The sequence below is a fragment of the Bos indicus genome, chromosome 16 (genome assembly GCF_029378745.1).
Source record: "Bos indicus isolate NIAB-ARS_2022 breed Sahiwal x Tharparkar chromosome 16, NIAB-ARS_B.indTharparkar_mat_pri_1.0, whole genome shotgun sequence".
Lineage (NCBI taxonomy): Eukaryota > Metazoa > Chordata > Mammalia > Artiodactyla > Bovidae > Bos > Bos indicus.
The window spans coordinates 43,321,716-43,345,877 of NC_091775.1; the positions used below are offsets into that span (position 1 = coordinate 43,321,716).

At 48.0% G+C, this 24,162-nt stretch overlaps 1 protein-coding gene across 1 annotated transcript in view; it reads left to right on the forward strand.

Annotated features, from left to right (window-relative positions):
* MTOR (mechanistic target of rapamycin kinase) overlaps positions 1–24,162 on the forward strand; it is a 123,672-nt gene that overhangs the window by 86,911 nt on the left and 12,599 nt on the right. Inside the window, exons 31-46 of the mRNA XM_070768227.1 lie at positions 3,494–3,594; positions 5,279–5,394; positions 6,560–6,637; positions 6,825–6,932; positions 10,307–10,432; positions 10,525–10,656; positions 14,366–14,481; positions 15,395–15,512; positions 18,989–19,240; positions 19,919–20,019; positions 20,697–20,793; positions 21,194–21,292; positions 21,587–21,709; positions 21,920–22,102; positions 22,501–22,635; positions 22,845–23,019. Of these exons, the coding sequence (XP_070624328.1) occupies positions 3,494–3,594; positions 5,279–5,394; positions 6,560–6,637; positions 6,825–6,932; positions 10,307–10,432; positions 10,525–10,656; positions 14,366–14,481; positions 15,395–15,512; positions 18,989–19,240; positions 19,919–20,019; positions 20,697–20,793; positions 21,194–21,292; positions 21,587–21,709; positions 21,920–22,102; positions 22,501–22,635; positions 22,845–23,019 (2,060 nt within the window). The remainder of the gene's footprint in view (positions 1–3,493; positions 3,595–5,278; positions 5,395–6,559; positions 6,638–6,824; positions 6,933–10,306; positions 10,433–10,524; positions 10,657–14,365; positions 14,482–15,394; positions 15,513–18,988; positions 19,241–19,918; positions 20,020–20,696; positions 20,794–21,193; positions 21,293–21,586; positions 21,710–21,919; positions 22,103–22,500; positions 22,636–22,844; positions 23,020–24,162) is intronic.

Here is a 24,162-nt window from a genome sequence, read left to right on the forward strand (position 1 = left end):
CAAATGCCTTACTACCTCCCCAGGAGCAGATATCTCTGCTTTCTCTTGCTTGTATGACTGAGGGCCCTCCATTCATTCATTCAACCAGTCATTATTGAGTGCTTGCCCACTGCCAGCATCTGTGCTGGGGCCCTGAGGACACAGTGTGAACAAGAAGGGCACAGCCCCTGCCTTCTCAGAGCCGACAGGGCAGATGACCAGGCCGCTGTAGCACTGAGTGAATATAGTTATAAAGGAGAAGCCCAGGGTTGGTGGGATAGAAGAAGGGGCCCTAATCCTGACTTGGAAGGCTCTGAAAGTCTTCCAGGAAGAAGTGCTCTAACTCAGGCCTAGACAGTGAGGAGGATTGAGCACAGTATTATGTTATGGGTTCTGAAAGTTCAGTGTGGCTGTGGGGTCAGGTGTGATACAGAAAAGAGATAAGAGGTGGGGCAGGAGAACTCGGCAAGGCCCAGGCCAAGTCGGGCTTGTAGACCAAGTTAGAGCTTGAACTTTATTTAACCAAAGGGCTGTTGCTAGGCCATTCTCCAAACCCCACAGAATTTTTTTCTTTGCATTCTTTCATTCATTGCCCTGGATTGCTCACCTCTTCCCCTTTTTCTCCTTTGAAATTCTCTGCATCTTTCAAGCTCCACCTGAACTGTTTCTTCCTCTTGGAAACCTGTCCTGCCTTCCCCCTTTCACAGTTAGAAACAACCACTGTCCAACCCAGGGCTGGCTTGGTTGTGAGAAGTGACTTTAGGTGTGATTTTGTCTCATCTCCCCATGTGACAGTTGGGAAACTGAGACTCGTAGGAGTTGACATCTCTGCCCTGAGGCCTCTCGAGAGCAGAGTCTTCTGGGCCTCCTGACGCTGCACTTCGCAGTGCCATCCACCCCTGAAGTCTTGGATTCCTTCCAGCTTTATAATTACCTATAAAGTGTAAGTGGCCAGTGATGCTGACCAAGGGGTTTAAAAATGCAGCAGAGTAGAAGAGATTTTTAAAAGAGATGAAAGAAGCAGAATTCTTTTCCTGATCATATGCAGGTTTTTTTTATATGGTTTATTCAGTCAATTCTATTTAGAGTGCAGTTTTTAAATTGCTTTTGCTTTGAGTATATATCCTGAATGTGCCTGAGGCAGGTGTTCACCGGAGGTGGCTGTCTGGCACGATCTGGGGTTACCAGTGAGTGGAAGACCCCCTTTCCCCATGCTTACAAGAAATAGCTCCCCCTCCCCCAGCTCCAGCCCCGGCCACACCTGCAGCCACATGAAGCTAAGTAAGCCCCCTCCCCACAGTTCCCTTGCGTGGCCTCTGCATCCTGAGGACAGATTCCCTGGGAATGACATCCCAGACAGCCAAGTACTTAGGTGTTCCAGATCGAAGAATGCTCCCCCAGGCTTTTGGCTGATGCTCTAGGCAAGAAAGTCAAAGTCTTGGAGGACCTTTTACCCAAACCTCCTTGGAGTCACAAAGAGTTGTCAGAGAACCTCTTCGTGGTTGCCCCATAGACAGTCTCATACTTTTTCTCTATTTGGTTCTCTTCCCCTCCCCGCCTTTGAGAGTTAGGTAGGAGTTAGTATATTCTGCATTCTTATTTGTAAGAAGTCTTTGTAGGAGAGGAAGCCTGCCTCTGTGCACACTGACCAGGGTCTGACAGCTGTTGACACAGTTGCAGCTCGAAGGCGGTGCCCGTATCCTCTGGCGGGCCTCCTCTCTAAGATGCCGCTCTACAGTGCTCCTTGCTTTGTCTCTGGAGGTGACAGTATGTGGTGTTTCACACTGAACTCACTCCCCGGCTCAAGGTGAAGAGCAGAGCAAAATCTCAGACTTGGAACACAGAAATGGAATGTCCTGACGAAACAGTAGAGGGAGGCTGAAGTGCCTGTGGCTGTGAGCTGTACAAATTTGAATTCTAGAGTTGGAAGGACCATTCAGGGCGAGAACATCGCTTTTCTTTAGCTCCAGGCGGGATTCCCACCAGAATACGCTGCCCAGAGGATCTGTGCTGTGCCCTGAGCCAGTGGTTCTCAAACGGTGGCCCTTGGATCACAGCATCTGTATCATCTAGAAACTTGTTGTTTAGTCACTCAGTCGTGTCTTTTTGTGACTCCATGGACTGTAGCCTCCCAGTCTTCTCTGTCCGTGGGGTTTCCCAGGGAAGAATACTTAAGTGGGTTGGCATTTCCTTCTCCAGATCTTCCCAATCCAGGGATCAAATTTAAGTCTTCTGCAGGAAGAGCTGCTACTGTAGGAGAACCTCCAGCAGGACCCAGAGTGAAGGTTTCTAGGTTTAGGTGGCAAGAAACCAACACTGAGGTCATCCAGCTGCTGTCACTGAGCTTCAGTAAGTCCATGGGGCAGGATGGCTGCCCACCTCCTCCTCTTTTTTATCTTGGCCATGTATTAAGCTAGAATGCTCATGTCCCTGACTGTCTTCATTATGTGCCGGAGAGACAGTGGAAGGTGATGACTGCAAGGTCGCGATGCTGGATAGTGGCCCCAAGCAGTTCTCCTGGATGTGGTCACCAGTCAGCTTCTAGGGGAGCTCAGCCTAGATCCCTTCAGCATCTTTATCTCCTCCCTATTCACAGTCCCCCAGGTCACCTTACAATGCACTTATGTCCCCAAGGCTTCTGAGCTGGGCCACTTGGAGCTTGTACCTTTTCTCTTGACTCCAATCCCAATACCAAGCTAAAATATCCTGCAGTATCTCTTTCAGAAAGCAGGAGAGATTGAGGAGTCTCCTAGCTGAGTCTTGAAGCTCACGTGAATGCAGGAGCTCATATTCCTACAGAAGCAGAGTTTTGTTTCCTTTCACTCAGAAGTGCCACATAGGAGGGCAGCAGTTTTAACTGCCAACAGGACGTCTCTTCTTAAGGGATTCTGCTCTGTGTATCGAATGCATCTCATTATCTCCTAGTGACACCTATACTCACAGTCATTGTACAAAATTCCGAGAGTAAACAGCATTTGGATTTCTGGTGGATGTTACCATTGTAGAGCCTTCTTCCTCTGCACAGATTGATTTCATTTGAATTTCATTTCAGACTGCAGCCATTTGTATAATACTTATAAGAGCCAATTGTCCCTATAGCTTTGAACCCAAAGTGAATGTACAGATGTGTCTCTTCTGATTGCTTTCTCTGTAGGCCTGCCAAAGGGAAAGAGCCCAGAGTTCACTGGCATAGGAAAGAAGTTATTTAATATTTATGAAGAGGGCCAGATGTTTAGGACATTTCACGTCACATCGAGTTAGACACAGTCCCTCTCTTTGATAAACTCATTGTCAGGAAAATTCTGAGCCACCAGGCCATAGAAATGACAAATCACCAGACACTTCTCAATTATATCATGAAAGTACTTTTTCTTTAAAGGCTTCCAGATCAAGGCAGGCCCCTATCATCCAGTTCCCCTGCAACCCCCCAGCTAACCCAAGGGGCTCGAGAGAAAAATGAGCAGGTCATGGAGGTGATTTCAGTTAACCTGACTATATAATTCTTTTCCTTCAGGGGGCAGCTTCACCAGCAGTGCTGTGAAAAATGGACTCTGGTTAATGATGAGACCCAAGCCAAGATGGCCCGCATGGCTGCTGCAGCTGCATGGGGTTTAGGTAAGGCTGCCCTCCCAGGCATGGGGAGGACAGTGAAGCTGGAGGCTCGCCTCTGAGTAGCAAGGCACTGTGGCTGCAGGCAGAGTGTCAGGTCTACAGAAGCGTGAAGCCATTCATGTCCACTTCCACCTCTTCCGTTGGTCCTTTCTGTCTTCATGGCTTTGATTAACTTGTTAGACATGCATGAAAATCTCTCTTCACAGGGAAGCCAGGGAAAACTGTGCAAGCATCAACACTGAGATGCTTAGTGAAGTTTGCATTCTGGCTCCGTTGTCATTAGCCTCTTTCTGCGTTTCTGCTTTCCTGGGGCCTCTGTGTCATGATCCACTATGATTGCTGGAGTTCTACCAGCATGTTTTTACCCCACAGGAATAATGAAAGAAGTCAGCTGTCTATCTCCTTGATTTGTTAATTTTATTGTAGAATTTTCCCAACGATGATAAAAGTAAATAGTACAATGAGTCCCTATATGCTGTTCACTTCCTCCAGCAGTTACAGACATTCTGATAGTCTTGTTTTCTCTCTTCTCCTCCTTGCTGCCCAACACTCACCCACCTTTCTCACTCCCTGAGTGTTTTCAAGCAGCGATTTCCTTTTAATCCCCACAGAAAAGTGTCATGTTCTGATCTCAGGCCCCAGCAGAGAGGATTATCCATGTCTGTCCCAGAAGTACTCTTGGCCAGAGAGGGAGGGTCCATGGGTGTCCCAGGTGGAAGCTGCACCTGTGGAGTCCAGAGGAAGGTTACATAACGTCCGCCTCCATCCCCACCCTCTGAGTCACAGAGCTCACATCCTCTCCTTTCATGAGCTCTGAGCTGGATCCAGAACATTTTTCAGAAATGAATTGCTTCCTGAGGAGTCACTCTTTGTTATTCACTTTTGCCCAGAGGCACAGAGAATGGATGCACCGGTGGTCTGGAGTGAAAGGCAGGGAAAGGCCTCATAAAATTGGGGGCCCTGCAGCGTGCAACTAATGAAGCCAGTGTCTTTTCTGCAGATGGTCATAGAAATCCTGGCACTTGAGACATGCTCACCCCACCAGGGGAAGCAAATATCGTTCCCAGATGCCACCATTTCCCCAGCCTGCCGTGATATAGGACTACTGTGCTATGACCTAGCCCATCTTTCTGTTGTAACAGAGCCTCTTAAAATATTTATCGCCTCCTTCTGAGGCAGAGGTGCTGCCAGCATGAGATGAGTTAACTGTCTCATCCTGTCCCCTGTCCAGATAATGATCCATATCAGTTGTTTTCGAGAAAATGTAATTTCCAAGGTATTACTGAACTGTGAGATGCTCCACTGGTAGGGGAAAGGCTCTTGGTCTCACTGAGAGAGTCCCTGGTGAGTTCTCTAGGTTAATGAGGTGCTGCACTCCCCCTCCTGACCTGTGGGCTCATACTCATGTAGCTCCTTCCATCTCTCATGGAACTAACTCCCAGGGGCAGCCACAGAGGCCTGTGTTTGGAAGACAGCTATGATGTTGTTAAATTGGCTTGTTCAGCCTCACAGAGTATAGAGGCTCTCTGCAGGATTCTGATACATCAGCCTCAAGATTGTCCTATTTGAACCCCAAGCTAAAAGCAAGTAACAGTGACAAGGCCTATTTGATATACTGCCTTTAGCCCAGCAAGCTTACCACTCTCATATTTTCTCTGTATATGTGTGTGCGTGTATGCACATGTAGGTCAGTGGGACAGCATGGAAGAGTACACGTGTATGATCCCTCGGGACACCCACGACGGGGCATTTTATAGAGCTGTGCTGGCGCTACATCAGGACCTCTTCTCCTTGGCACAACAGGTAAAAATCTGTGTGTAACCAAAACTTTGTAGTATGAAATGGTAATCAAGGGTGCCCAGTTAGCTCCTAAGCACAGGGCACCTATGTAAACAGGCTCTGGCATTTGGCTCTGTGGGCTCGCTAGAATGGCTTAGGAGCCTAAGACTCAGTGAGAAGACAACTCCTAGCACATCAGCCACTTTCTGCTCTGAGAGGGACACCTGTTCTGGAAGTTACCATGTAGATTGCTTATGGAGTTGGCTTCTTGGGTCATCATGGCCTCCTTTTTACCATGTTGCTTTAGTGTTCCCTATGGTGGAGAGAAACTGTCCACTAAAGGAGGATTCAGAGAGCAGTGCGCCCCTTGCAGCAGAAATCCCACCTCTTCTGGCTGTTAGGGTATGTCACACACTGGTCACCTTCTAGGGAAGCCAGCACTTTATTTGGAAATCCTCTGCTGTCTAGCAGACTAAAATAATGAGGTGATCACACCCACCCTGTTGGGCACCAGACTGTCTTAGGTGAGGTGCTTGGGTGAATGCCCTGAGCACTCCAGGATGGGCACGTAGTCATTAACCTGAAACGTTCAAGAAAGGAAGAGTTCCCCATGCTGGGGTTTTAACAGATGAAACAGAGAAGCCTCAGACTGCAGTCCTATGAGCTCTGGTTTACACGATGTGAAAACAGCCCTGGGCCATTCATGTTCTAGACACAAAAGTTCCCATTTACCTGGAAAGGATCGGGCATTTTTCTGCCAGTTTCAGAGACCCTCTCTTAGGAGGACAAGGTGCTTAAAAGCAGGTGGGTCATTTGAGTGCTTGCACGGTCTGTTCTTATCAGTATCCCCAGCAAGAAGAAGTTCAAAGCAGATGGATCCACAGGCTGTCCTCTTGAGATGCGAGAGCACAGTGATTCTCTTTCTAAGCACACGTCTCCCTTCCTTTGTCACCCAAGCTCTAAGACGGTGAGCTTTTGGCTGCCATATATTTCTGTTTTTTCTGAGAAATCAGAGAATGCTTTTATCTGGGCTTTCAAATCAGGTAAAAGGTTTCTTCCCTTCTTCATCACTGGGATTTCAGTGAAACAGGGAATTTGTGCATCTAGTGGGGAAGCCCCAAAATCACAGTGCTCCCCTCAGCTCCCAAGCCTGAAGCTCCATTCCTGTGCTTTTCTCGTTCTCTTCCAGTGCATCGACAAAGCCCGGGACCTACTAGACGCGGAGTTAACGGCGATGGCGGGAGAGAGCTACAGCCGGGCCTATGGGGTGAGTGTGGACTGCCTGTGCAGTGCCAGGTTTCCAGCTCAGTTCAGTTCTTTTTGCAGAGTGGGCTCATGAGTACACACAGGCTGCTGGGAGTGTGCCTGTGGGACCAGAAGGAATGACTGAAATGAAGCCTGGCTTTTGGATTGTTCATGCTGTATTAAGTTGGAATGTGATTTGCTTCCATCAGGCCATGGTTTCTTGCCACATGCTGTCTGAGCTGGAGGAGGTTATCCAGTACAAACTTGTGCCCGAGCGACGGGAGATCATCCGCCAGATCTGGTGGGAGAGACTGCAGGTGAGCCTGGTGGAAAGCCCTGTGCCACCCTCCCCACTCCTCCAATCCCCACTGGCATCCACTCCCTGCCTCCTCACTGAGGCCCGGTATACATTCAGAGCAGAACACCCACAGACTTTTCACCTGAGCCTTTAGCTGTGAGAGAATGACCACTTTCCCAACCTCATTTTACCCTTCTCAGGGAATAAAAGAAAATAATTTTTTTTTTTTTTGGTCCATGCCCCATACCTTGTGGGTTGTTAGTTCCCCAATCAGAGATCGAACCCATGCCCCCTGCAATGGACGCATTGAGTCCTAATCTAACTGGACCACCAGGAAATTCTTGAAAATATCTTAAATAAGTGACATTATGGCCAGCCAGTTGAGAATCTTGACCTCAAAATCAGTGGTTCTCAACTTCAGCTATGTGATAGAATGACCTGGTACTATGTGTTAAGTCAGTTCAGTCATGTCCAACTCTTTGCAACCCTATGGACTATAGCCCTCCAGGCTCCTCTGTGGGATTCTCCAGAATACTGGAATAGGTTGCCATGCCCTCCTCCAGGGGATCTTCCCCACCCAGGGTTTTAACCCAGGTCTCTTATGTCTCCTGAATTGGTAGTCAGGTTCTGCACCACTTGCACCACCTGGAAAGCCCAGAATGATCTGGAAAGCTTTTAAAAATTGAAATACCCAGGTCACGTCAGACCACATCAACAGAAGTCCTGGGGATAGACCCAGGATCAGTATCTTTCCAGCCTTCCCAGATAATTCCAGGATGTGGCTGATGCTGAGATCCACTGCTCTAAATCCACTTGCTGGCCACCTTTCAGTTGGAGTGGGGAGGCTGATGTTTTCATTTACTAACTTCTGCGGTTTACAGTTCCTCAGGTCTTAGTCACGCGATAATCTCTGCAAACTTTTTTCCACCGAAGTTTCCCCTCATCGAGAGACTAGTCCAAATTCTCCATTAGTATTCACATTGTACATTCTGATCATTTTAGCATGAGGAGCTGTCGATTCCCAACCTGGGAGTCAGGAGTCTCAAGTGTTCTTGGAAAGGACAGTTCTCCCACCCGCTGAGGAGACAGAAGGGAAGTTCATTGGCAAAGCCTTCACTGCTCCAGAAGGCACTTGTCCCCCTGCTCATCGTAATCAACCTCCCTCATTGTCAGCGGTTTCCTCTTGATCCAATCCACACTTAATTCCAAATTCTGTCCCCAGACCAGTCGAAGTTTGTGCTTCCAGCTTTTCAGCAGGCTGTGACAGAGCCTTCTGACTCCAGGTTGCATTCTTGTCCATGGAGTTCCGGGCACATTCCTCTGGAAAGGAAAGGAGTGGGGCAGAGGCTCGCCTATGAGCACAGTCGTTTATGCTCTGAAATGAGCACATGCAGTTCCTTCCCATGTTTTATTAGCAATTATGAAATGTCCAGTGAATGTTTTGGTGGAAAATTGTCTGTTGAACCCCAGAAAAGAATTCCACAAAGCCAGAATTTCCCGCTTGTCCACACCCTCGTTTTGTTTTTTTTTTTTAAGTGCCTGTAATGGGGTGAAGGGTTTCCAATCAGAGATCTGATGAATCTTCTGCCCTTCTAACAAGTGGGACTTTGACCAGACAGAGACTTAGAAGGGGGTGGACTAGACGAGTCTCGGAGAAGGGAGACCCATGTTTGACTTTACTGTGTCCATAATACCATCATCACCTTAGGCCTTCGTGACCTTCCTACCTTGAGACAGAAGATACTTTTTGCTTTTCAGAGCCAAGGGATTTCAGCATGTGGGAGAAGCTGGCAGATGAGAAGTCACCAGAACAGTCACTCAGTGTACTTTGTTCTGTTTTTCTAACTTTCCAAATCATTGTCGTTAATGGGATGAAAGATGATGGTCCAAAGGCTAAAAATACAGTGTTAACTTTGCAGTAGGAATTTGGCTCTTATGGATGGCTTGCTGTCCGAACACTCAACTAACTGCTTAGGCTGGAAGACTGCCATTTTGTGATCCATTCAGCTGAACTCCCCAGCCAGTAGCTCCCATGGGACAGTATGAGAGGTCAGCCTTACTTGCATTGGGTTCTTTTCTTGCCTTGGGTTCTTTTCTTGCCTTGGGTTCTTTATTCAGACTCAGTCTGTGTCCTGTCATGTTTAAAAGCCTGCAACTGGACTTCCCTGGTGGTTCAGTGGTAAAGAATCTGCCTTCCAATGCAGGAGACAGGTTCAATCCCTGGTCTGGGAAGATCCCACATGCTGTGGAGCAATTAAGCCCATTCACTGCAACTGTTCAGCTGGGAACCACAACTATGGAGTCCCCATGTCACAGCTACTAAGGCCTGCTTGCCCTAGAGCCCATGCTCCACAACAAGAGAAGCCATTGCAATGAAGAGTAGCCCCTGCTCACTGCAACTAGAGAAAAGCCTGCACAGCAACGAAGACCCAGCACAGCCAGAAATAAATAAATAAAAACTATCTGTGAAGTTATTTTAAAGCCTTCAACCATTGTTGCTAGACTTTTAGACCTACCTCCATGGAAGACAGCTTGTTTGGTTTCATGAAATTCTCTGATGAATTGATAGATCTCAGAACCCCGTCCCCCCGGTATTCGTCTCTGCATCTGATTTTTTATCAGGAAGGTAGAGGAGGAGAGGCTTACTGTGTTCTCAACAGTCTTTTAATATAAAATTAACTTGGCCCTTTTGATAGTGATTAGTTCACTGTTTTTAATTTAAAAGAATTTATACATGTGAATGAATGAGGTCTTTTCCCTTCTGTGTATGGTTTTTGATCTGAGATATTTAAAAAAAAAAAATGAAGAGGAAAGACAAGGCCAAGATCTGAGTGCAAGTTTAGGCTCTAATAATTTCAGAAATATAAATGCCACCAACTTTCAAATAACATCAGTTGAAACTTCAGTTATTTAAACTTTTTTTTACACTTAAGTAGTTTTTAAAATTTTGAATGATACATCTTTAATTTTTGTCAGCGATAGTCATCTTCAACCAGAGAGACTGAGGCAAAAAAAGTTAAAAATACATTATTTACAATGCAGAAAAGAAATTTAAATAATTTAGTTCATTTAAACTTCACCATAGCCCCATGAAGTTGGTACGGTTCTTATCCCATTTTACAGATCAGTCACAGAGAGGTTAAGTAACTTATCCAGAGTCGCGATAGGTAGTAAGTGGATGGGCTGCGATTCAGGCTCCAGAGGTCTTGCTCTGTAGCTTCTCGAATTTTGAAAAGTTCCTAAGAGGCGTTCACTCATAGTACCCTTCTCTTGAGAAATATGAGATTATAAAAATGAATCTCTTTTTTTGTTTCGGGGTGGGTTTCACCGTTGCCCTTGAGGGGGTAAGATGTAGCAGAGCACATATCTGATCCTCACTTGTGAACATCCCAGGGCTGCCAGCGTATTGTGGAGGACTGGCAGAAAATCCTCATGGTGCGGTCACTCGTCGTCAGCCCTCACGAGGACATGAGGACCTGGCTCAAGTACGCAAGCCTGTGTGGCAAGAGTGGCAGGCTGGTGAGTGTCCCGCCCCTCCTTGGGGTGGGGGCTGAGGAGGGGACCCTGCTCCTGGTCCAGTCCTGTGTCTAACCTGACCCCTTGTCTTGAAGGCACTTGCTCACAAAACCTTAGTGCTGCTCCTGGGAGTTGATCCATCTCGGCAACTTGACCATCCTCTGCCAACGGTTCACCCCCAGGTGACCTACGCCTACATGAAAAATATGTGGAAGAGCGCCCGCAAGGTCTGTACCCAACTGCAGCAGCAGACCACGTTTCTGTAGAACACTCGCCTAGTCTGCTTCTCACTGCCTCCTCCAGGCCAGAAAGGAGACAGTGTCCAAACCACCATGTCAGGGAGTGTGCTTCCGTGGGGAGGCTATTTGGGCCAGATTTCAAAAAGTGAATCACATTCGGGGAGATGCACGTATACCCATGGACCAAACCAATGCATGTAATCACAGTTTTTTTTATGAGCAGCTAGAATGTGCTGCAACAGAAGAAGCACGGTTTCTTGGTTGTGTTTTGTTTTTTTCCCTAAGAGAAGTACCCAAAAAAGCAGTGTATTTATGAAAACAGACTGAAGCTTTCGTAAGACCAACTTGGTTTTTCAGACTTCTTGTCTCCTCTGCACTCGTCAGTTTGGATTCACAAGCAGCAACACCAAGGGCGTAATGCTAGAAACAGAGAGGAAACTCATCTTGAAGCCAGTGTGGTATTCCTCTGACTTTATTTACAGACAGGGCCTCGGGAAATACATGTGACTTCTGGTGGGATTTTTTTCTATTTTATTTTTAAAAACAATCTCCCTGGCTGATGGTGGTGATTAACCCAAAGTAGGTCCTGGAGGCACCGTCAGCACCTGCTTTGGCTCCTCATCATCCTCCTAAGGAAACAGAGGGAGTCCCAGCTGTCTTCTCCCTTTTGTGCCCACAGTGTCCCTGAGGTGAGGAAGGAACATAGAGCAGCCACTGAAGCCATGGCTGTGGGAGATATGAGAGAAGAGCAGTCAAGTCTGAGCTAAAGGCCCACTTGGGAGATCCTTGGACTGTGGCTAGGAGTTGACCTCTTTTGTGGGTACTGGGTTTTGTGACTCTAAATGCCACCCAGGGTGGGAGCCACAGCCATGCACCCAGGTCCTGTCTTTGATTGGGGCATACTTCAAAAGTAATGGCCCAAGTGTCCTTCTCCAAATGTGCAGTTTAAGGTTTTTCTCTTTTGTTGTTGTTTGGGAGGACGTGTTTATTTAGTCTCTGTTTAGTGTGCCTCCCAGGCCAGAGCACTTCTGATTCAAAGCCTGCTCTTCCTCCAGGCAAATGAGAAAAACAGAAGGTGCTGGATCTGAATGTAGTCTGGTTTCCTTCCTATGTGTAGCCTCCAAGTCTTTGAATGTCTTGCCGAAGGCAGGCATAAGGAATATCTTGGCTAATATCTCAGCCACGGAGTGGCTTCTTTCAACATAGGACTACAGCCCAACTTCACAGATTATGGCCTTTTCTTAGGAGCCCACATTCTGGAGGCAGACCATAAAACCACATGGATTAAAAATTTAGAAATCAATTTAAAATTAGGTGCTTGAACTTCAAGCCTGGAGCTAGAGATGCCACATCTTCATAAGAGTTCAGGAGCTACTCCGAGAAGACTGATTATTAATACTAACTGTGCTGTTGAACAAGTCACTTTACTTCTCTGAGCATTACGTTCTTCCTCTGTAAATAAGGACTGGACTCTGCCTTGCCTCAGTCAGGTAGACATGGGGAAAAGCAGGTCCCCTTCTGCAGGAAAACATCAGGCAATAGGTGTATGGCCAGTGTTCTTCTAGAAGAGACAGTTCACAGAATCTAGAGACAGTCTGGTTCCTTCTGTAAACTTCACTAAGCCAAGAACCTAGTTCTTGCCCACAAGCCCCCAGGCAGTCAAGAGCCAGAAGAGTCTGCCCAGCTCACACTCAGCCTAAGAGAAGCCCCATCCTCCAAGTGAGTGATCTATCTGTAAGAGAGAAAGAATCATTTTTCCCCCCTCCTCATTTCCTGGAGATGAAGAAAAGAAGGAGGTTTTTTTTATAATTATTTACTTATTTATGGCTGTTCTGGGTCTTTGTTCCTATACGGGCTTTTTTCTAGTTTCAGCGTGTAGGGGCCACTCTTTATTGTGTGGGCTTCTCTTTGCAGTGTTTCTCATATTGCAGAGCACGGGTTCTAGGACTCGCAGGCTTCAGTAGCTGTGGTGTGTAGACTCGGTAGTTGCATCTCCCAGGCTCTGGAGCACAGGCCTAGTAGTTCTTGTGTGTGGGCTTAGTTGCTTGCAGCATGTGGGATCTTTCCAGACCAGGGGTCACACCCACGTCTTTTGCATTGTAGGCAGATTCGTTACCAGCTGAGCCACCAGGGAAGCCCCAGAGTTATCCTCCATCTTTGTCATGAGAGGTCAATTCTCTTTTCTCTCCCTAATCAGATTTAAGTCTAGTCAGTGTAGTTTCCATAGAAGAAAAACTAAAAGAATACTTATACTTCCCAGGTGTGGGAGGCTAATATAGTTCATTTTTCAAAGCCAGTGGTGAGGAATGAAACTAAAGGCAGATGTGAGGGAGACAGGTGTCTTGTTAAGTGTTAGAACACGTGTGTGTCTGCGCTGTCCTCGTGTGGATTAGTTCCCTGGTAAAGCGTTGACACGTCATTCTTCCTCTGGGTGAAGCCCTCTGTCTCTTGATGCCAATTAGTTACTTAATTCTTTATATATTAAAAGTATCTGAGGTTGGTTCTGGCCCCCAAGCAAGGGAATTTCATTTTCCTTCAGAGCTATCATTACTAACATGTTTCCACTTTTAAAAAAGAAGGAAAGGAAACCTTATATAATTTATAAGGAGATCATTTTAACCTTATTTATTTGAAGTGTTGAGTTTTTCTCTCCTTTCCTGTAGCAGAGAACACATATTCTCTTTCATTTTCTGTCCCATGCCATTTCCCCTCTCTGTGTCGGTGGATTGGAATCCACTGTTTTTCCCACTTGTGCTTCTCCTGTCTGTGTGTTCTATCTTCATCCTTGAAGCCCTTTAAAGAGTTTGGACTCCATTTATCATGATGCTGGTACATGTGGACATGGCAGGTTTATAAGTGGCTTGTAACTGACTCCAAAACCTCTGACTCTGGCTCTACTCTTCCCTAGTTCCACTATCTGTTATGAACTCAGATGCCTCCTGCTCACTTTGTATAAAATCATGTAAAGAGATGGAACTGCTTGAGGACCCTCTGAAGCCTTTGCTTCTTAGCCAACCTGTTCAACTAAATGCTTGGCTAGTGTCTTCCCCACTCCACTTGGATATATGAGGGGTCTCACCCCATCTCTGTGTTCTTATTTGGGTACTGAGGGTTCTATCAGATCTTTTTAATGTATTTTATTGAAATATAATTGATTCACAAGGTTGTGTAATTTCTGCTATATGGCAGTGATTTAGACATGTGTGTGCATACACACCAGGCACACTGTTTTTTATATTCTTTTCCATTGTGGTTTGTCCTCGGATCTATTCGATTTTTTACACTGTAATTTTTCCTGTGCTAGTGTCCAGGGTATACAGTGTCTTAAACAAATACTAAGGGTTCACTAGCCTGAAACAACTCCCAAGAAGCCTGATTTCCCCCAGGGCAGTATATTGATAGTGAATTAAGCAGTGATTTCCGATTACTTCATATGGATTGTTATTTGGGGAAGTTGGGCAAGTAGATTTTCTAAGGCTTGTTAAACTAGTAATTGCAGTTGGCCAAGGAGAGTTACTCCTTGAGTTAAAAAAATATGAATCCTCTTGACAAGTCCAGCCATCGCTCAGCATTATGCCCTTGCCCCTGTCCTACCCCATGCTCTAGGGTGTTCTTTGGGAGAGGGTGAATGGCAGTTCCTTTCCCCTGGTGTTGGGCCAGACGCCAAGTGACTCCCTGTGCCTTTGTCCTACTACAGATTGATGCCTTCCAGCACATGCAGCACTTTGTTCAGACCATGCAGCAGCAAGCCCAGCATGCCATCGCCACCGAGGACCAGCAGCACAAGCAGGAGCTGCACAAGCTCATGGCCCGGTGAGCTCCCTATGGCCAGGCCTGTCACACCCCAACCCTGCCCCATCAGCGGCCTCTGCCCCATGGTCATGGTCAAGGCTCCCAGAGCAGCCAGTTGCTTGCATCTCTCTCAACTTTTCCAGGGCTCCACAGTCTCTGCCACTTATTTTCCCAGGATCCAATAGCCCAAGAGCACCCGTGTGCTGTTCTCCTGGTGTCCAGCTTCAGAGTTAAGACTCCTAGCTTTCAAATGCTGCTGGTTTGATGTGTGACTTTAGATAAGTTACTTACCCTCTCTGTGCCTCAGCTTCCTCATTATCTAAAAAGGGGATAGTAAGAATTCCTTTTCCCTAGGGTGGAACAGGATGGTGTGAGGATTAGTGGAAAGAAAACATCAAGCACTTGGAGCAGTACCTGGAACAGAGTAGCAATCAGTGAACGTTAGCTGTTAATTCCATCATACAAAGAATGAAGGAGGACGTTGCTGGCAATCCGGTGATCAAGACTCCATGCTTCCACTGCAGGGACCTTGGGTTCTATTCCTGGTTAAGGAACTAAGATCCCTGCATGTAGCATGGCACAGCTAGAAAATAAGGGAGAAGCCGTAAAGCAATTGATAAGAAAAATTACTTTCAGCAGCTGCCACCCACCGAAATGAATTTGGGGAAGCCAGGTCCATTCAGACTTCAGTGTGCCAGTTACCTGGTTTATGTTAGCATTGACAGAGAGCAAGAAGAGACCATCCCTTAAAAACTTGGTGCCCAAAACCTGTCTGTTTTCCTCCAGGTGGCTGAGAATCCAGGTGGTTCAGTCATGTTGCCTCTGTAGACCTGGAGTCAACCATAGGAAGGCCATTGCGCTCCCAGGATGTCATCCTCCTCAGCACGGCTCTTCTGAGGAGGGAGCAACACAGGGTTTGTTTCTCTGTTTTCAGATGTTTCCTGAAACTCGGGGAGTGGCAGCTGAACCTACAGGGCATCAATGAGAGCACGATCCCCAAAGTCCTGCAGTACTACAGCGCCGCCACAGAGCACGACCGCAGCTGGTACAAGGTAACCAGAGATGGGAGTGAGCCGGGCTCCCCACCGCTGCCTCCAGATGCCGGCCAGTGCGCCCCAGGGCGCTCATGCTTCACCGCAGAGCCTCAGTGGCCTGGTCTGGTACCACGAGTTTGATTCTTTGAGTGCCAAGAGCTAGTCAGTCAGAGGTCTGACTGATAAAGAAAGATTGAGAGATTCTTTCACTTGAAAAAGATTTATTACACCATGAGTGTGTGCATGGCTGTGGAGATGCTGTTGTCTTTTTATTCTTTTTTTAATGAGAATATAGTTGCTTTACAGTGTTATGTTAGTTTCTGTGTACACTGAAGTGAATGAGCTATGTGTGTACATATATCCCCTTCCTGTTGGACCTCCTCTTACCACCTCCCCTTATAGGTCATCCCAGAGCAGAGCTGAGCTCCCTGCGCACTAGCTATCTGTTTTACACACAGTAGTATATGTATGTCAATCCTAATTTCCCAACTCGTCCCACCCTCCCCTAATCCCTTGGGCCCACATGACCACTCTCTACATCTACATCTTTCTTCCTGCCCTGCAAATAGGTTCATCTGTACCATTTTTTAGATTCTACATATATGTGTTAACATGCTATGTGTTTTTCTGACTTACTTCACTCTGTGTGACAGACTCTGGGTCCATTCACATGTTTACATATGACCCGATGTTGTTCCTTTTTATAGCTGAGTAATATTCTGTTGTGTATTTGTGCCACATCCTCTTTATCCATTCATCTGTTGATGGGCATTTAGATTGTCTCCATGTCTTGGCTATTGTAAATATTGCTACAGTGAACATTGGGGTACATATCTCTTTGAATTATGATTTTCTCAGGGTATATGCCCAGTCTTGGGATTACTGGGTCCTGTGGTAGTTCTTACGGTAGTTCTATTACGTTTTTAAGGAACCTCCATACTATTCTCCATAGTGGTTCTATCAATTTACATTCCCACCAGCAGCACAAAAGGTTCCCTTTTCTTCATACCCTCTCCAGTCTTACAGACTCTTAGCAGCTTGTTTTCCTAGACCATGTGGACACACAGTTAGTCTCTGGAACTTTATCTTCCCTTGGGTCATCTGTTCCTTCCCAGCTTCTTTATGATTTCCATCCCTGCCTGCTCCTCATCTAAGAACTGAACTTTCTGTTTGTGTTGGAAAGCTCTGTTTCCAGAGTAACATCCTGTTATATAATAGAAAATTTTTCAAGAAGATAGAGAAAACTAGAAAATGTATAAAAGCTTGACTGGTAGAGGAATAAGTCTTGGAAGTACACACCTCCGGTGAGAGCATGCTTTCTCATGTTTTTTTAATATCTTTTCTGAGGGGCCTCCTGGTTAGACTGCCTGTGAGGCAGATGTCATCCACTCCTTTCCGGTGTCTCTTTAACCTGCTAATACTCTGGGAATGAATCCCTCTGGGGTCAAAACCTGCATCTGAAGGCCCTAGAAACATCTACAGTAAAATTCTTGCCATGCTTTAAGCATGTATCAGTCTGATCTGAAAAATGCCCATTTTGTGAAAGCAGCAGTAATTATTCTCTCTAGGACAGCTTCAGTCCAGGACTGGAAGAATATGTCCAGTGAACCTTTGATCAGCTGGAGCCTTACTAATTAGAACTGTGTCCTAACCAGATTGCTTTCCTTCAACTTTTCTGAAAGAAATGAATCAAAGGAAAAAAAAAAAAAACTGGCTTTAGTCTGGGCCTATTGAGTCTGTGCTGTCGTCTACCATCAGTGATGCATGTTAGTCCCACGTGCCTGCAGGACTCTTTCTGTCTTGTTTGCTGTGACCCCCCAGCTCACTGTACATATACAGGTATTTGTGGATTAAATGAAGGTATGGGAAAGCTGAGCCTAGGTCACTGTAGGATTCTTATTCATCAAGTAGAAGTTGATTGTGATTCATCTACTCTGCTTGGCTGGGGAAATGGACACTTCTATGTTAAAGCAAGGTTTTTAGCAAGGGATTCAAAGAAATATACCAGTTATCCAGAAAGTTCCAACTATGAGTGAATTATTTAATGTCTTGCTGTCATCGCAAATTTACAAAGTTCCAAATCAAACTCTTCCTCATTGCCCTGTGCACCAGGCAATGCTATCTCAAAGCATTACTACCGCTCAAACCCTCAGAGGTGTGAGTAGTTAGCACCAAAGGCTTCTTCTGGCTGGCAGTCACTGGCCACTGATCTCTGACAGGCCCTCAGCCAGGTGTGAGGGACAAGCAGTGACCACGAGTCACCCTCCATGGCTGGCCTGTTCTTTTAGTGTGCCCCCTTTCCCACTGTTCTCTGCCTAGTTAAGACCTCTGCCTTCACTCTCTGAACTTCTGCTCTCCTCCATCATCTGTTTTGTATCTGCTGCCAAAGGAATTTTTCAAACCCAGCTTTTAACCCATCTCTTTTTTTTTTTTTTTGGCAGAGCCACACTTTGTAGGATCTTAGTTCCCTGACCAGGGACTGAACCCAGGCCCTAGCAGTGAAAGTACCAAGTCCTAATCACTGGACCACCAGGGAATTTCCTTAAGCTCTTTTTTTTTTAAACTATACTTGTTTATTTGCTCTTGGCTGTGCTAGGCCTTTTTTGTTTTTCTCTAGTTGCAGCAAGTGGGGGCTACTGTCCGGTTGCGGTGCGCAGGCCTCTCACTGCAGTGGCTGCTCTTGCTGCAGAGCACAGGCCTCTGGTGCACTGGCTTCAGTAGCTGCACAGCCCTGGCTCTAGAGTGCTGGCCCAGTAGTTGTGGTGCACGAGTTTAGTTGCAGCACGTGGAATTTTCCCAAATCAGGGATCGAACCCGTGTCGCCTGCGTTGGCAGGCAGATTCTTAACCACTGACCTTCAGGGAAGACCCTTAAGCCATCTTTCAAAGCTCTTTTGGGAATTCCATGCCCTCCTGTGTGTGTCCTGAGCTTCAGGCACATGTCTATTTTCTGTGAACCACGCTGCTTGCCCACCTGCATCTTCGTCCCTGTTCTTACAGGACATCCTTGCTGTGCCTTCCTATTCCCTCCTCACCCATCTGGCATGGCTCAAGACTTGCCCCAAATCCCTCCTCCATGAAGCCTTCCCAGCCCTGCACCTGGCATTCCCGTTGTCTCTCTCTCGTTGCCCCTGTCCCATTCTGCCTATTTGTAGGTCTTTGAGCAACCTCTTCTCTAGATGAAGAGGTCCTGAGTCAAGGCCCATGGCGTGCTTCTCTTCACAGGCCGCCCCCATCCTATGTCACCCGCCGAAGTCCCTGATGCAACAGATGCACCACAGGATGAATGATCACACTGGACTTAGTGAAACGCCCCATTCCCAAGTGTTCTGCTGAAGTGAAGTGAGGATTCGCTTTACTGACCACTGAGAAGAAAGGGCAGCCCTTGCTTAGCCTCAGCTGTGGCCTCACACCCCTCGAGGCCCTTGATACCCGAGCCTCCTGCCCCAGCTCTTGTCACAGCCCCCGTGTCTGTCCTCTCATCCCACCCCCCAGGCCTGGCATGCGTGGGCAGTGATGAACTTTGAGGCTGTGCTCCACTACAAACATCAGAACCAAGCCCGCGACGAGAAGAAGAAGCTGCGACACGCCAGTGGGGCCAACATCACTAACGCAGCCACTGCTGCTACCACAGCGGCCACGGCCACCGCCACCACCACCAGCACCGAGGGCAGCAACAGCGAGAGCGAGGCTGAGAGCACCGAGAACAGCCCTACCCCGTCTCCTCTGCAGAAGAAGGTCACTGAGGTACCCGCCCCCCAACCCCAACCCCCCACTATCATGGACTGACTCAGGCACCAGGCGCCCTGAGGATGGAGCCCTGGTTAGCCTTACAGGAGCCTGAGGCTCTGCTCTGAAGCCCTGGAGGAAGTCAGAAAGCATGGCTTGCCATCCGGCATTGTTTAGACAGTACTTCTGTATGTGTATTTGTGTTTGGGGACCTGATGTAGCCTCCGTGCTGAAGAATGAGGTCCTTGTCATGCCTCCCACGGAGCTGAGCTCATTCTCCTAATGCCCAGCACCTGTGTGGGGGTGGCCTACACATCTGCGGGCCCACTCTGAGCACAGAGCCCAGCAGAATCCACTGTTTTTTTCTCTCCCCTTCCACTTCCTCTGGGGCAGTCAGTTCAAGCTCTGGGGCAGCTGATAAGCCCAGAGATCGGCATGTTCAGGGCCTTGGCCCCACCTCCTCTGCCACCCTGTCCAGGAAGCTACTCTTAGCCCAAGATATTAACAGTTAGGGCACCATTGTAGTTACAGGGTGCTTGCTACATGTCAGATGCTGATCTAAAGGCTTTTTGTGCATTAACTGATTTAATCCTCATAACGACTCTTGGAGATGTGCTGTTTAGTGGGCTGTTCTGCCCATTTTACAGATGAGAAAGCTGAGGTGGGAGTGTCACTAACATATGTGTATTCCAACAGGATTTGTCCAAAACCCTCTTGATGTACACTGTCCCTGCTGTCCAGGGCTTCTTCCGTTCCATCTCCTTGTCACGAGGCAACAACCTCCAGGACACGCTCAGGTATCAGGAAGGGAAGTCCTGGTGGGCCATGTCGGGGGCAAGTCACAGGAGTCACCCATAAAGTCCTCTTTCCCTCCCCACCCCCATGAGTACATCCCAGAGTTGCAGCTGACTGGGCCTCACTCATGTGAGTGAAATATGCAAAGAGGAAGGAGCAATGCCTGAGGACTCCAGTGTGTAACCTGTTACATAGGAAGAAGAAGCCCAGCTCTTTCTCAGACTGTTGCTAGAATCCCTTCAGCTTTTGGAGGTGACTCTGAGAGGCCCAAACAAATAGCACAGGCCAGTCAGTCCAGAGGCTGTCAGTGTCCAGCCCTCCTGCGTCTGGGGGTTTCCCAGCTAAGTGCCAAGTTTACTAGTTGCTGCTGTGTTAGAGGCAACTCTTCCTACACATGCAAAGCTTATCCATGGACTCCTCTCTTAGATGTGTGAACTGGTGGCATGGTGATCCCTCCCTGTTGTCTGGAGTGACATAGGCCTTCCCTGGGGATGGTCTGTGTCCAGTCAGGCACTGCCAGCCACCACCACCCCACTCCTAAGTGCTCCTGGGACCAAGCACACTGGAGCCACTGACCTGGGACCCCGCCAGCACTTCTCTTCAAAAGAGTCTCAAAGATGACAAAACAGGCAAAACCTGGCAAATTAAAGTTTCTATGACTTTCCTTTTTCTTTTCCAGAGTCCTCACCTTATGGTTTGATTATGGTCACTGGCCAGATGTAAATGAAGCCTTAGTGGAAGGGGTGAAAGCAATCCAGATTGACACTTGGTTACAGGTAAGGGCACTGGGTTACGGGTGAGGACACTGGGTTACAGGTGAGAGAACTGGGTTACAGGTAAGGACACTAGGTTAGAGATGAGGGCACTGGATTACAGGTAAGAGCACTGGGTACAGGTGAGGATGGGTCAGGTCTTGCTCATTGTCTCTCTTGGAATCATGCAGTGTTGAGAGGAGCAAGGAAGCAGGCACTATACAGTGGTAAGGAAGCAGCGATCAACCCCAAGGTCAAGACTCCATATTTTCTTCAGTTCCTTTAGAGAACTGAAGAGGGTGAACCATTTCCATGCCCAGCAGTATCTATCAAACCAGTTGCAATAGCTGTTCATGTCTCAGAAGAATAACTGGAGTTGTTTCCACATCTCATAGGCTGCATACTGTGTCTTTCTGAATATCAGGTTATACCTCAGCTCATTGCAAGAATTGATACGCCAAGGCCCCTGGTGGGACGTCTTATCCACCAGCTTCTCACAGACATTGGTCGGTACCACCCCCAGGTGCGTGGAGACCCCGGGCAGTTTTCTGTCTAACCACTAACCTTTGATTTGGCCATCAACCTTTCCTAAAACTGCTCTAGGGACACAAATGCCCCTGGGAGCCAAGAGTCCTGTCCTGCCCCCAGGAGGGTCTGTCCAGCTGGCAGGCTCAGGGACCCAGGGTCTTCTGGGAAAGAAAAAATTCCGCCCAAGGCCACACAGCCCCTGCCTGGTAGACTCAGATGAGTGTCAGCACCATACTCTTGTCATCCTTCTTTTACACGTTTGCAAACGCTCCTTCTGTGCTTGCTTCAGGCCCTCATCTACCCACTGACAGTGGCCTCCAAGTCCACCACCACAGCCCGGCACAACGCAGCCAACAAAATCCTGAAGAACATGTGCGAACACAGCAACACCCTGGTGCAGCAGGCCATGATGGTGAGTCCGGGCAGACTCGAGGCACCAAGCAGAGGTCTCGAATGAGACACCTGAGCCACCAAGCAGAGGTCTCGAATGAGACGGCCTTTCTTTCTCAGGGCGAGGCCGTGTACTCCCTCTGACGGCAGAAGTTCCTCCTGTTTCTCCGAGACGGGTCTTTCTGAGCTTAGCTCACCCTGAGCACGTCCCTCTGTCCCCTTTCTGATCCAGGTGAGTGAGGAGCTGATCCGAGTGGCCATCCTCTGGCACGAGATGTGGCATGAAGGCCTGGAAGAGGCGTCTCGCTTGTACTTTGGGGAGAGGAACGTGAAAGGCATGTTCGAGGTGCTGGAACCCCTGCACGCCATGATGGAGCGGGGACCCCAGACACTGAAGGAAACATCCTTTAACCAGGTAGAAAACATGAACTGATGGGACCCCAAAGTCCTTAGCAGTCTCCTTTCCCTCTAACCTTTCTGCTGACTTGAATAAAATGTATTTTGATGGAGGGAGGTCACAGGATATAAAACACCAGAAATAGAATTGTCATGAAGTTACAAGAACCCTTCCAAAACTTTAACTAGAAAACCATGAGGTACCTCACAAGGCCATCTCGTCTCTCTTCCAACCTCACTTTACCTGAGAAGCCATTCTAAGGGTTGGGCTCCAGGACTGGAAAGTTGCCGCGCAACCCAGACAGTGCCGTCCAGCCAGTGTACCCTCCCAAGCAGTTCTGCTGCCTGCTGGGGACTCAGAGTTGGGCTTAGTCAATGCAAGTGACACCTTGCGCATTCTCCTGCTTCCCCTCTCAGGCATATGGTCGAGATTTAATGGAGGCCCAGGAATGGTGCAGGAAGTACATGAAATCAGGGAATGTTAAGGACCTCACCCAAGCCTGGGACCTCTATTACCACGTATTCAGACGAATCTCCAAGCAGCTGCCTCAGGTAGGATCTCATGGCTCTAGCAGGGTTACCAGTCATTATAGTCCTTTCTGTTCCGCTGCCTGTGAACATTCTGATACTAAGTCCCCAGCACCTGGCTCCACTTCTATCTGCGGACTTTGGGACAAGGCATGGCTACTAGCAATCCATTGAAAAATATGTAAACAGCATTTCAGAGGCAGAAAGCTAAACCCTGTGGTAACTATTCCCAGCTCACATCCTTAGAGCTGCAGTACGTCTCCCCCAAACTTCTGATGTGCCGGGATCTGGAACTGGCTGTGCCGGGAACTTACGACCCCAACCAGCCCATCATTCGCATTCAGTCCATCGCGCCGTCTCTGCAAGTCATCACATCCAAACAGAGGCCCCGGAAGCTGACGCTTATGGGTAAGGCCCCTCATGCACTTGATCGAGTCTCCCTCCCAGCCCGGGGGACCCCTCCCCTCCTGACGTGACTGCTTGCTGTCCACACTGCTAACCTTTCTCCCATGTATTGAGAGTCGAGTGGAAGACATCCTCGCTGGGACTTCTAGTTGATTCCTACTGTTGTGCTTCCTTAAGTGAGGCCTATCAGCCCCACCCCAGTGCAGGTGGAAGGGAACCGTGCAGGCCTACAGCATGGAGGTGGGTTTGGCAGGGGGCCGGTCAGGGAGCCGATGAGGAAGAAAGAGGCTGCGGATGCAGCACAGCAGGTGACAGGCCACGTTGAGAAGGGCCACCTGGGCTGGAGTGTCCTTCTTTATACTTCACATCCTCTCTTTGTGGGGATGCTTTGTAAAGTGAACTTAGTGAAGCAGTAGTTCTGACAGTGCAGTGTGCTACCAGGAGGGTGGTTTTGAAGGCCTGAGTGTTCTGCTGGTACTCGGAGCTCTCGCACCTTTAACAGTACTCATGTTTCTTAAACCAGCAGTGGCGAATGCTGGTCCTTGGGTGGTTGTCTCTCTGTAGGCTGGTCTCTTCTAATACTAACATGTGTGTTGGTCAGCTTTCAGCAGCTTCTAACTAAAGGGACTTTAATGAAGGACTGTTTTCAGAAGTATGGCTGAGTTAAGAGGGCCAGCAGTATGAAGTGTATAATTATTCACCCCCGCCCTTCAGACCTAGAGGGCACGGAGTCTGGCAAGGGCTGTAACCTGGAAAGAGAGGACATCCCCTGATGCCGTGGTCCAGACCAAGGGAGGGAGCTACTTCTAGAACCAGAACCTGGCCAGTTGTCAGGGGCAGGTACCCTGACCTCTCCCTCTTCCACCCTCTAACCTCCTGCCAGTGACCCCATTGGCCAAGCACACCAGGGAGCCCAGGGGATGTGGTACCTAGAAGTCAGGCTTCTAAGGTCAGAGCAGGACAGAGAGTGGGTTGGGGAGGTAACATGTAGAGTGACCCATCTCTGGCACTTGAAGGCAGAGCTTTTTAAAAAACTTTATCTACTGTTGATTGGAACATCTCACTGGGGGACCATCAAAAAGGCCATTCTTTTCACCCATTCTAGGGCGCGTTTCTTCCGTTTGTCAGGACAGTGTGACTGGGTAT